Here is a 13033-nt window from a genome sequence, read left to right on the forward strand (position 1 = left end):
TGTAATGATGGGATAAGTCTGCCCAGGGCAGAATACTGTCTCATTGTGGGAAGGGTGCTGCTAACTGTCACGCACTCTTAGCCTAACCTACCTCTCAGGGTTATTGTGAGGATACACATGGAGGAGAGGAGAACAATACAAGCTGTTTCAGGGGCCCCTTGGAGAGAAAGGCAGGGTTTAAAAGAAGAGTTGGTTTTTATATGCCGACTTTGTCTACCACTTAAGGAAGAATCAAACCGGCTTACAATCACCTTCCCTTCCCCTCCCCACAACAGACACCCTGTGAGGAAGGTGGGGCTGACAGAGCTCTAAGAGATTTGTGTCTAGCCCAAGGTCACCCAGCTGGCTTCATTTGTAGGAGTGGCGAAACCAACCCAGTTCACCAGATTAGCCTCTGCTGCTCATGTGGAGGAGCGGGGAATCAAACCCGGTTCTCCAGATTAGAGTCCACCGCTCCAAACCACTGCTCTTAACCACTACACCATGCTGGTGTAAAGTGAATGGGGGATACAATTTTAGGAAAGCAACCAAGGGCTGCCAATTTTGTTTAGGATAACTCCAAAATAGGCTGGAACAGTTATTTCTCTGTCAATAGGTAGGGTGTGTGTGTCGAGCTTGTGACTTGGAAAATAGACATAGATCAAGGCTCCTGATGGATAGCAGTGCCTCTCTAACATCAGATTGCCCCAGTCTTCATTGAAAGCAGTTGACACTGTCAGCCTGTTCAGCCAAGAACATTAAACAAAAGCTCCATAATGCCAGCCTGGATCTGCCAAGGAAACTCCTCCTATGAACGAATGACTGAACCTTCAGACTTTGAGCACAGCAACTGGCACGCTATGATTTAGGCTGCTGGAGCCTGACAGGTCTGTGGCACGCACGCAGCATTAATACGGGAGAGGTTGTGCACCGATGCCTCTTACGACAAGCTCTGTCACTTGGGATTGCTTTGGCGGCTACCTCTGATGGCCTTCCCTGTTGACTGGCTCAGGTTGTCAAATTGTAGGACGTGCATGTCTTGAATTGATTGTGGGCTTCACCCTCTTCTTAACATCAGCAGCCCACAGACACATGAAATGCATTCTAATATCACACCTGAGAGTATACAGAGGAGCGTTGTGGTTCCATGTGTTGAGACATGTAAAAAAAAACAAAAAAATTCCTGCTGTCTATGGTAGACCTGACTGAGAGCTAAGGGCATGTTGGATCCGTTTTAACAAGGCAATGAGCAGAACAATGGAATCGAATGTAGTTTTCGAGCCTCGAACATTTTTGTATGGATATATGAAAAACATAAACGTTAAATACTGGGGGTTGTTAGCCCACATGGTAACAGTTGCAAGATCTTTTTTTTTGCTAAATATTGGAGCATTACAAATACCAGCAATAAAAGAATGGGCTAGGGAAAGCATGGTTACTCTATCAAGTTAATCATTTGGAATCAAAGCAAGCAAACTTGCTGTAATTAGCTGAAAGTTGCCAGTCATTTGGCTAACTATTGGAATAACATGATGGACAATTCAACTAACAGCCAGGTATTTGTAACCCCCACTTTTTCACAATTATAGGCAGCAATGCACTTTCTTTTGCACTTCTATCATGGATAAATCTCCCCCTGAGTGTCACCTGCTATGTTTTTCTGATCCTTTGTGATTCTTCATTCCCAAAGATTCTTCTTTCATTGCTTCCCCATATTTCTTTTACCCAGGCTTTTAACTATGGGGTCACCTACTCTTGTGTAGCACCTTGGTTGGGGCACATACCCTCCCTGCATCCATTTGGCTTGGACCAAGTCTGCTATGTTTAAGGGTTTAAAAAAATTACCCAGGCATTTGTAATTTCATCAGTTTATTAATACTTTTTCTGAGTGCCTGGTCTCAAATAGTTACATTACTTTTGCTTTCTAGATAGCCCTATGTGTGTGGGGTGTACACATGCTCTAAACCAAGATGGACACTGTACTCCGAGCTCTCCTTTGAACTAAAGAATTTATAGCTCAAAAAGAATGTAAATAAGAGAGTTCTAGCATATACAACGAGATAAGAGGGGAGAAAAACTAAGAGAAGCAGAGGAGATAAAATTTGGAATTTCAACATCGATAAGACTGCTTTATTTATAGCTCTTCTGTGTGGGAACGCCTTGTGGCTGCAAACAGCTTACTCATTAACTCCCCTAATCAGCTTCTAAAGATGGCAAAGAATATCAAGGAACTATCAGAGCAAATAACTGCTCTTCATAACACAGTGTTAGCATTTCAAAATAAAATGAGTGAAGAAATTAAGTCTATACGGGACGATGTCGCTAATGTGGGAAAGGAGTTAGAAGGGATTAAGCAAATAGTTTCTTCCGCAAAACAACTTGCAACAGAAAATGTGCAGAAGATTGCTCACTTAACCCGACAAATTAATGAACTCTCTGACCGCAACAGAAGGGCTAATTTAATTTTGGCAGGGATTTCTGAAGATGTTTCTGCCAAGAGTTTAGAAGGGACTTCTAAAGTTTAGAGTGGCTTGCAGATAATGGAGTCAAGCTACAACCAGAAGAAATAGAACGAGCACACCGCTTGCAAAGAAGAGGGAGGGGGAATCCCCCGTGATGTTATAATCAAATTCTCAAGAGAAAAACTTCAACAAGTATATAAAGAACTGAAAAAGAACAAGGACCTGTGCTTCAGAGGGAGAAGAGTATGGGTGAGACAGGACTTTTGCCAAGAGACTCTCAATAAAAAGAATTTATTGTGTCCCTATGCCCAAAAGCTTCATGTAAATAATGTCAAATTTACATTGGGTTACCCATCCTCAATAATTATCTTCAAAGATGGAAAGAGGCTCATGGCACGCAATACCTCTGAAGCGAAAGAACTACTAAAACAGTTGGAAATTGATACAGAAGATATGAGTGAGCAAGAAATGGAAGAAGAAGCAGAATTTGAAGAGGACCCTGAGGAAGGAGGGTCAGGAAGAGCTGAAAAACGTCCTAGGACAGACTCACAAAGTGGAACTACCTAAAAGGGAAGTATACAAATGTTAATTGAGCTAATGTATAATATTTAAGAGAGTTTAGGAGGGAGGGGATGCGTGCACTCCATGAGGTGGAGAGAGGGGATGTCTTTTTATCCCCAAATGGCTTCTCTACCACAGGGGGAGACCGGAAAGGGAAGGGTGGGTTAGCAAACTATATAAAATACCCTCAGCCACAGAGCCTTAAGACCCAAAATATTAAGGAATCTGGATAGGTTAATAAGATTACTGACACTGAATGTCAATGGATTAACTTCGGATCTTAAGAGATACAGAATATCTAAACTGGCAAGAGACCAAAAGACTGATGTAATATGCCTCCAGGAAACACATAAGAAAAAAAATTACAATAAGCCGCTTTTAAAGGATAATAGCAGAAGCTAGAAGTGATACTAAGGTCAAAGGGGTAGCAGTCTTGATTCATAAGAAATATAAAGTGGAGGAAGTGGAAAAAATAGTAGATAAAGACGGTAGATACTTATTAGTTAAATTTAAATTGGAAGGTAAGAGGTATACAATAGTAAATATTTATGCCCCGAATAAAGGGCAAAAGAAGTTCTTACGTAGAATTTTTAAAAAAACCAAACAATTTTCAGAGGGGGAAATTATTATAGCGGGGGATCTTAATATCGATATTACAAAAGATAAAACAATTAATTTGAGAGAATGGGGTCTGAAAGAGGCGCATGAATTTATGGGCTTACAACCCAAACCCACTCACATATCTAGTAGACATAAAACAGCATCAAGTATAGATTATATAATCCTAGGAAAGAGTAGCGACATGAACATAAAAGGAATTATAACTCACCCAATCTGGATATCTGACCATGCTCCAATAAGTATTGAAATAGTAATAAACCAAGAACAAAAAAAGAAAGAAAAAAGACACTGGAGGTACAATAATCTAATAATGGTTAAGGAAGAGGATAGACAATATATGAAAGAGCAGATAAGGCTGTATTTTGAGGAAAACAGAGGGACGGTCACTACCAATATCTTATGGGACGCTGCAAAGGCGGTGATAAGGGGGTATTGCATAAAAAAAGAAAGAATTATAAAAAGAGAGTGGTACACAAAAAGACAACTTAAAATCCAGGAATTGGAAAGGTTACAAAGTAAACAAATGAACAGATACAACCCCTGTGTACAGAGACAAATTTCGGAACTTAAAAAACAGTTAGAGGCTTTAGATTTAGCAACAATATGGAAAAGGGAAGTTATGGTAAGGAATGAATTCCAAAGAAATAGCATAAACTCAGCAAAAAGACTGGCTAATTATCTGAAAAATAGAAAGGAAAAACAAAGGGTCAAAAGTATAAAAGTTAATAACCAAACATCACAAAACCCTAAAGAAATTACGGAGGCGTTTGAGTGTTTTTACAAAAAATTATATAAGAAGAGTTATACAGTAGGTTTTGAAGAAGACATTAACTCAATATTGAAGGAGTCTGAGAAAGCTAAATTGGAAGAGGATATCACATTGCAAGAGATAAGAGACGTAATTAAAAAATTGAAAAAAGGCAAATCACCAGGTCTAGATGGGTTTACAGGCGAATTTTACAAGGAAATGGCAGAAATCCTAGCCCCAGAACTTCAGTTGGTGTTTAATGAAGTCTTGAAGCGTAAGAAAGCTCTAGACTCATGGAGACAAACAGAAATAATAGTGATTTTAAAACCACAGAAAGACCCTGAAGAGGTAGGGTCATATAGACCTATAAGTCTTCTTAACCAAGACTATAAAATATTCGCAAAAATATTGGCAAATAGACTAAAGAGGGTTATCCCAAATATAATAAAAGAGGACCAGTATGGATTTGTAAAAGACAGGAATATAGCACACCCTATTAGAAATATAATTAACGTCCTGCACCATGGCCAACGGAAAAAATTGGGCCTCCTAAAACTGGATGTATTCAAAGCCTTTGACACTCTTTCCCAAGAGTACCTGTGGCAGGTTATGCGCAAGTACCGAATAGGAAGTAATTATCTAAATGCAATTCAGGAGATATATAGGGATGGAACAGCAGTGGTGAAGGTTAACAATGATCACTCGCAAGCTTTTCAGATTCAGAGAGGAGTTCGTCAGGGCTGTCCGCTTTCACCACTCTTATTTATCATAGCGATAGAACAGCTAGCAGAAAGGATAAGAAATAGTGCAAGGATAGAAGGCTGTAAAATGAAGGAAGAAGAAATGAAAATTAATTTATTTGCTGAGGACATTATAGTTATTACGACAAACCCTAAAGAAGGGATAAAAGAAATAAATATTATATTAGAAGACTTTGAAAGGTGTTCAGGGTTAAGAGTCAATATGGCTAAATCAGAAATTATATATCTCAGTGTGAACAAGGATGAAAAAAAAGAGATAAATAAAATTACAAATATAGGAATGAGAGCTAAAAAGTTTAAATACTTAGGTATAGTATTACAAAAGAATATTAATAGAATATCAGAGGTCAATTATAATAACGTATGGAGGAAGATAGAGAAGGATATGAAAAGGTGGAGAAATAAAACCTTAGGAATCTCCTCTAGAATTAGAAGTACTAAAATGTTCTGGGTGCCTAAGTTAACGTATTTATTTCAGACGATACCATTAGGAATTAGTTAAAAAAAAAAATAGAACACTGGAATAGAATGATAAGAGGGTGAATATTTGATAGCAAAAAATGTAGAATTCAAAAAAGATTGGTATATAGCCACAGATCAGAATTGGGTTGGGGAGTCCCTGATTTGAATAGCTACTATGCCCATTCCAATTAAAGTCATTATTAGAGATAGGGGAAGAAAGCGACCAGAAATGGGTTAGATTTGAAAACAAGATCAACAGTGACATAGGAAGATCTGGTATTTTCTCAAAAGTTATAAGTAAAGATTTAAAATTAACCATAGGGCCCAGACGCTCAGCACTAGAGGTATGGAGTAAAAGGCAACCTTTATGGCTAGGAAGGACTTCAAGATGGGCACAGCTAGAGACTATGCACACCGAAACGAGGGAATGTAAATGATGGGAAATCCTAAGGTCAAAAGGATATTATAGACTGGGCGATATCTACAGAGGAGGAACCCTAAAACCTTTACAGGAGATAGTAGAAGAGATAGGCAAGCAATATTGGTTAAAAACAACAGGCCTCTACAGAATGGTTAAAATGATCAATGATAAAGGGGAAATATGGTCAGAGGAACCAATGGAAGAAATATATAAAGAAATGCAAAAATCAAAACTAGGATTGGAAGGAAAAATTTATAGGAAAATGATATCAAACAAAGATAAGACAATATATTTACAAAAAACTTGGAGTAAGGAAGGTCAGATATCAGAAAACACAGCAGGTAAAATTATGAAAGGATTAGAGGAAATTAAAGTGATTAAATTTAATGAGTTGGAACATAATTTTTTTACAAAATGGTATAAAACACCAGCACAATTAGCAAATATGATTCCGGGACTAAGCCCCATGTGCTGGCATTGTAGACAATCTAAAGGATGGTTCTCCCACATGTGGTGGGAATGCCCAGAGGTTAGGGATTTTTGGACACAAATACTAAAAATTATAAGGAGAATATGTAAAATACCCTTAACCATAGATTTTATGCTAATGTTAATGAGTATAACAGGGAACTTGGCGGTAAACAAGAGGGATCAAGCCACATTCAAGGCGGTAAACAAGAGGGATCAAGCCACATTATTAGCAAGCAAAGCAGTAATAGCTCTGGGTTGGAAGGATAAAAGCAAATGGACTATAGAAGTCTGGCACAACTATTTGTTTGAATTTATACAGTCGGATATTGTTGAGATGTTGCGTCAGAAGACTTCATGGGAAGATAAGAACAGAGAAATCAGGAGTAGATGGAAGACCTACTTAGAGTGGATATCAATGGAAGGAAGAAAAGACATTCGGTGGAAGATCCAGGCTTTGTGCCCGTGGCTGGGGTTAAGAGACAAAAAATTACAAGGAGAAGGAGCGGGGATAGGGTGGGGGATGGAAGGGGTGGGAAGGGAATGAGAAAAGTACGATATACAAACAATGTATGTTGAATAAGTAATATATATTAGAAACTTGTATAAAAAGAAATAATAATAATAAAGATAGCCCTATGTGTTTGTTGGTCTTGCATTATTCACCTAATGGTATGTTTTAAAACCCTGCTTTTCTTTTTCTTTTTTAAAATTAAATAATCTGCTGTGGATTGTTTTTACGCTGTTTTTTTCTGGTTGAGAATGCTGCAGCTGCTGCTTGTTTTAGTGCTTGACATTTACTGCCTTGTTTCTCAAGTTTCCTCAATGGCCATCTGGCTGAGAGTACTGGGTTAAAAAGATATATATTTTATTGGGTTTGTGTTTGTTTATATTTAAGCCAAATTTGCCAGCTTCTAAAGAGGCGTAAGATTTTTACCAGGTGAAAGAGTTCACTATCTAATCCTTGGTCATGTTAATTATGATTAAAGTAGCTTGGTTTAAAATAACCCAGCCAGTGGAAATAGAACATTCAATTAAATCCTTTTATACCATCTTTTTCAGATCGGCAAGTTGTGCGGTCATTCCCAACAGAGACAGTACAGGTCAGCTTGGTATCCAGGGGATCTTTTTGCTGACAAGAAAGTAATGAGGGTTGCCCATGTGGACCACGAAGAAACCTTGTCCAGCAGAAGGAGGTGAGAGACCCTCTGTCATCCGGATGTTATCCCAGACTAGGGTTCTGCTTCTATTTTCAATATAGGAATGCTGAGAATAAACTTTTGTTTTGCTTATAACCTGTCATTCTCCCTAATGGGGACAGAAAGCAGAGACAGCGAGGTGTAGTGGTTAAGAGCGGTGGACTCTGATCTGGAGAACTAGGTTCGATTCCCCGCTCCTCCACGTGAGCGGTGGATGCTAAGTCTGGTGAACTGGATTTGTTTCCCCACTCCTACACCTGAATCCAGTTGGGTGACCTTGGGCTAGTCAAACTCTCTCAGCCTCACCTACCTCACAGGGTGTCTGTTGTGGGGAGAGGGAGGAGATTGTAAGCCAGTTTGATTCTTCCTTAAGTGGTAGAGAAAGTCGGCATATAAAAACCAACTCTCCTCCTCCTCCTCAGGGGTCCCCAGCATGGTGTCCTTGGGCGCCATGGTACCTGCCTCCCACAAAGTGTATTTAGCAAGTGGGTGGGTCCAAGTGGGGCTACCCAGCAGGGCTTCTGATTGGCCATTGGAAATCTGATTGGCTGTGCAGATTATAATAACATTGTTTCAGCAGAAAATTCCACTACAGTGTTGGTTTTGTTCACCCACTCCGCTTTCCCAGTGTATTTAAAAAATTACTTCTCGTGTCCCCTGCACTTGGGCTTTCTGTGTGCGTTTGTGTGGCTTTGCCTCCCATGGTGGCCACAATTTTGCCGTTGCTCCCACCACCCTGTGTCAGAATTCCAAAGGTGCCCACATGGTCACAAAGGTTGGGGACCCCTGGCTTACATCATTCCCCTCTCCTCCGTTTTATCCTGACAACTGCCCTGTGAGGTAAGTTAGGCTGAGAGTATATGACTGATCCAAGGTAACCCAGTGAGCTTCCATGGTGGAGTGGACATTCAAACCTGGGACTCCCAGATCCTGGTCCTACATTCTAACCACTACACATAGTTTCCCCTCTTCCCCATCAGAATAAAATGTATTACTTATTTAGGATATTTCTATACTGCCTCTTCAGAGTGCTGCTGGAGGCAGCTTACAATTAAAACGATGTCCCAATATTTTTTTATTATTTTCATAGAAGATGGATTACATTGTTTCAGTGTTACAACAAAAAAGAAAAATAGTAATGCTCATTTTACCCATTACCTCCATTTTATAACCCTTCATCCCCCATCACCCCCCTTCACCGTGATCGACTCCTGTTGATTAATCTTAGATTTATACTTTAACTTATCTTACTCTATACTTATTTGTTATAGCCCCTTCATCATTTTTGTAAAATCTACCTTTGCTATTTTCCCCCAATATATAAATGTTTTTTTGCCATTGATTCTTAAATATTTCTATATCTTTTTCTTTCAAACTATTTGTAATTTTATCTATTTGTATATAGTAAGTCATTTTGTCTCTCCAATCTTTCATATGTAGTTTTTTCCCCCCTTTCCAGGATTTAGCAATTATCAATCGCGCTGCTGCAAAACTATACTGACAAACTGCTTTATCTTCCTTTTTAAAATCTTTCGGGAATAAACCTAACAAACAAGTTTCTGGTTTTTTCTTTATATTGCTCTGTATCATATTCCCTGTTTCCATGATTACCCTTTTCCAAAAATTTTTTATTCTTCCGCATGTCCACCAGACATGGTGGAAAGCCCTTTCTTCTTTTTACATCTCCAACATTTATCTGAGATTGTTTTATCCATCTTTGCCAATAATGCTGGAGTAGTATATCCTCTATAGAACATTTTATACATATTTTCTTTTATGCTACTGGCTATTGTAAATTTATATTCTTTCGTCCAGAGTCTTTCCCATTCTTCCATTTCCATATTATGACCCAGATCTCTTGCCCATGATATCATTACTGTTTTAACTCTTTCCTCTTCTAAATTATATTCCAATATTAATTGGTACAATTTAGAAATTTGTCCTTTATTTCCCGTGTCTAATATCTTTTCTAGCTTAGTTTTTTTATCTGTGAACCCTAATATTTGATCTTTTTTGAAGACATCATTTAGTTGATAATATTTAAACCAGTTCGTTATTCCACATTCTTCCTTATTTTTTAGTTTCCATTGTTCTTTATCTTTTTGTATATATTCCCTATATGTCTTGCCATCTTGTCAGGAAGTTTCATCTGTCTTATGTAGGAAAACTCTGAATGTTCCCAAAGGTGGTTCTGATTGGTGAGCAGTGGCTACCTAGATCTTCTGTTACTGTTCTTTCCGTGATGGATACCCTCATTTTCATTAAGGGCCAAATCTTCTGTAACGTTATTCATTAACTAAAACTTTTTGTTTACTGCTGGAGATGTGAAATGACTCCTGTCTTACCTTTGATGGCTTGTGCTATGTTACTCCTCATCAGCCCTGTGGGGTAGGAAAGAAATGTAGAACTCTATTATATTTTCTCAGTATTTTATTGCATAGGCAGTGTGTGCAATCTGCCAGAACCTGATTATAGGGAAAACCGGCATGACTTAGTTAAGAAAAAAAGAAGTGGAAAGAGCTCCCATTGGTAGCATTCTAGCAGCCTGTATTTGTTTTGTCTGCCCCCAGCTGGGTACTTTACAGCTCCCAACTAATCTTTATAATAGTTTACTTCAGGCTGGAGGAGATTTACTGCCTGAAACCGTCTGTTAAAATAAATAACAGGAAATGCAGGCAGGAAAAAAAATCTCAATGGATCACAGATTCTGCAACGAGTTGAGGATTGTTTTTGTGCTTTCAGTAGATGTGGGATAATTTCAGCAGGTGCATCTTCTTGCCATGATAGGAGAAGTTGCACTCACTGGCATTTTCAGAATTTGCACAGTGCAATTTGACTGAGAGAGTATGCAGGACAAGTCTAAAATAGTCTGGATGGAGACAGGGTTGGATCCTACCTAAAATTTCAGTCTGCAAGAGGAGGGAGCAGTTTTCACTTCTCCCATGGCAGACCTTCACCCCCCCCCCCCAGCTATTCTTGAGGGTTCCCCCTCCCTCAGGAGCCGCATTTCAGGGGGCATTTCAGGTTGTAGCACGAGGGGAGAGGGGGGAAGTTGCACTTCCTGCCGAAATTGTAGGCCCGATCTAAGCCATAATTCCACCTGCTGAATGGGAGGGGGGAGTTTCCTAGAGATCATGTAAACCCAGTTTTAATTATTTATAGTTAAGGATGCATGCAGTCATACACAAACACCCTGGTTAAGAGCTGGCAAACAGATGTGAGTTGAATTGGCCTGTAGGTCTGTACCACTTGTGGGTGCTGGAATAGATAAATGTGTGTTGCAGGGGGATACTGCTACTGGCAAGTACTTGAGCTGCAGTGAGTTGCTTAACCTTTAAGGTGCTACAGTATTCTTTTGCTCGTCACACAGCAGAGGAATGCAGCTACCCTTTTAAAATTGGTCACCTGGTAGTTGAATGCTAAAAATTACTTTGAGATCTAATGTCTTGTCCCTGGGCACTTTTTGCCAGTTATGAAATGGCACTGTAGCAGCACCTAGTGGTAAAGCACAAGCATTACAGTGCAATGTTTGAATGCCAGTGATGGATTTATCAAAGCACCTGTGTATTCCAAGCAACGGAAGAGCCATATTTTAAATCAGCAGCCTCTGAAATCTGCCAGGAAACACCAATAATCAACCACAGGAGGATGGCTGCATGCATTAGAGCTCATAAACTCACCTTTAAGTAGGCATCTCTGTATCGCTTCCTGTTTATGGTTTGAGCCCTGCTTGCAACAGAGGTTATAATAACTGTGTCTGCATTGTCTCTAGCTTCATTTGTTTGCTGATTTGTTTCAGGGAACTCATTATGAAACTAAGAATGCACAGCAGTTTTTATAGCAGTCTGCCAGAATACATCTGTAGCCACAGTTCTGTGGTGCAAAACAACACTCTTTGTTGGAATGGTCAAGAAATCGTAGAAAGGTGAGAAACTTCCTATTTCTTTTGTCTTCCTCCTTCTCCACTTCTAGTAAGGCTCTATCCCAGAACTTCATTTTCCCCCCATTTAAATTAATCCATCGGGAAGTTGTTGTCACCGGTGGCTTTGTTGCTTTTCAGGGGGAAGCAATCCAAGATTCTTCTCACAGAAGTACACAAAAGTTACATCTACCTCAAAATGAGGAGGTGATTAAATACATTACATAAACAAGGAACTTGTCCAGTAGCAGTAGAAATTGTAAGCCTGGGTTTTTAGTGATATTTTGTTCCTAATAAAAGACGTTACACAACTTTTGCTTGTGGACCAAAGCATTTAGTCACAGCCTTTGTCTACTGTTGTAAAAGCTCATGGGAAGCCAGTGCCAATAAGGAAGAAGTGGATGTGTGTGTGTTTGATACATTGATACCCCATCCTAGCAAACACCTCCTGATGTAAAAACACACACCAGATAATTTTAGTTGAAGGGGGCTGAAATCAGTGGTTGCTTGCCTGCTAAAGCTCCATGAATTTGTCAACTGCTATTTTGTTTGCTTGTCATCCAGTATGGCCTTGGTTTGCTGCACAGGTGTTCAAGTCAGGGATATAAGTCATCCTTTGGATGAATAGATGAATGTCTGCCCAGCCAATCTGGATGAATGCCTTGGTTTGTGTAGTAGGCTTAAGCAGAATTATGTTATATTTATACTCCACTGGGCTTACAAGATTCTCTGTTTTATCCTCACAACAGCCTTGTGAGGTAGGCATGACAGAAAGAGAGAGAGGGTGGATCCTACTCCTGTTCTACCATTCCACTGAGCAAAGCTTATTTATTAAAACATGTATACTCCACTTTCCTCCTACCTAGGCAGCCTTTCTCCAACTTAATTGGCTCTTCTATTGGAGGAGGAGCGACTTAGTTGGAGGGAGACTGCTTAAACTGGAGGAAGGCTACTTGGATCCACCCCAGTGACTGGCCCATGGTTACCGTACAAGTTTCTCTGGCAGTGGGGGGGATTTGAACCTAGGACTCCCAGATGTAGTTCGACACTCTAACCGCTGAACATCAGTGCCTAATGACTGTTGCATCTGACCTGTGTTTAGGGAAGCTAGTTCAAGGAACCCTAAAGAATCAAGGCAACTTTGTGAAACAGCAACCTCTTCGGAGGAAACTTTTCTAGAGATGGTGAAGAACAAGAACATTTTTTTATAAACCCTTGTGGGAGGGGTGGTGAAAATGTGCTAGATGTTGATTAAGAAGTGCCAGAGAGACATGCAGAAGGGCACACCCTCAATTTCCAAATCTATGTGTAAATACAATTAGTCATATGGAATTCTTTGCTAATTGAAAGGTATCACACAACGTTGGGATTTTCCCGTCTGTTAAATCTCAAAATCCTATTACATGTTCAGATTCACAAAGTTTTTATAAGC

General features: G+C 39.5%; 1 protein-coding gene across 1 annotated transcript in view; it reads left to right on the forward strand.

Annotated features, from left to right (window-relative positions):
- Window positions 1-13033, forward strand: part of GPC3 (glypican 3) — a 299948-nt gene that overhangs the window by 228024 nt on the left and 58891 nt on the right. Inside the window, exons 4-5 of the mRNA XM_056859209.1 lie at window positions 7546-7679; window positions 11482-11607. Of these exons, the coding sequence (XP_056715187.1) occupies window positions 7546-7679; window positions 11482-11607 (260 nt within the window). The remainder of the gene's footprint in view (window positions 1-7545; window positions 7680-11481; window positions 11608-13033) is intronic.

This window comes from Euleptes europaea, chromosome 13 (assembly GCF_029931775.1).
Source record: "Euleptes europaea isolate rEulEur1 chromosome 13, rEulEur1.hap1, whole genome shotgun sequence".
Lineage (NCBI taxonomy): Eukaryota > Metazoa > Chordata > Lepidosauria > Squamata > Sphaerodactylidae > Euleptes > Euleptes europaea.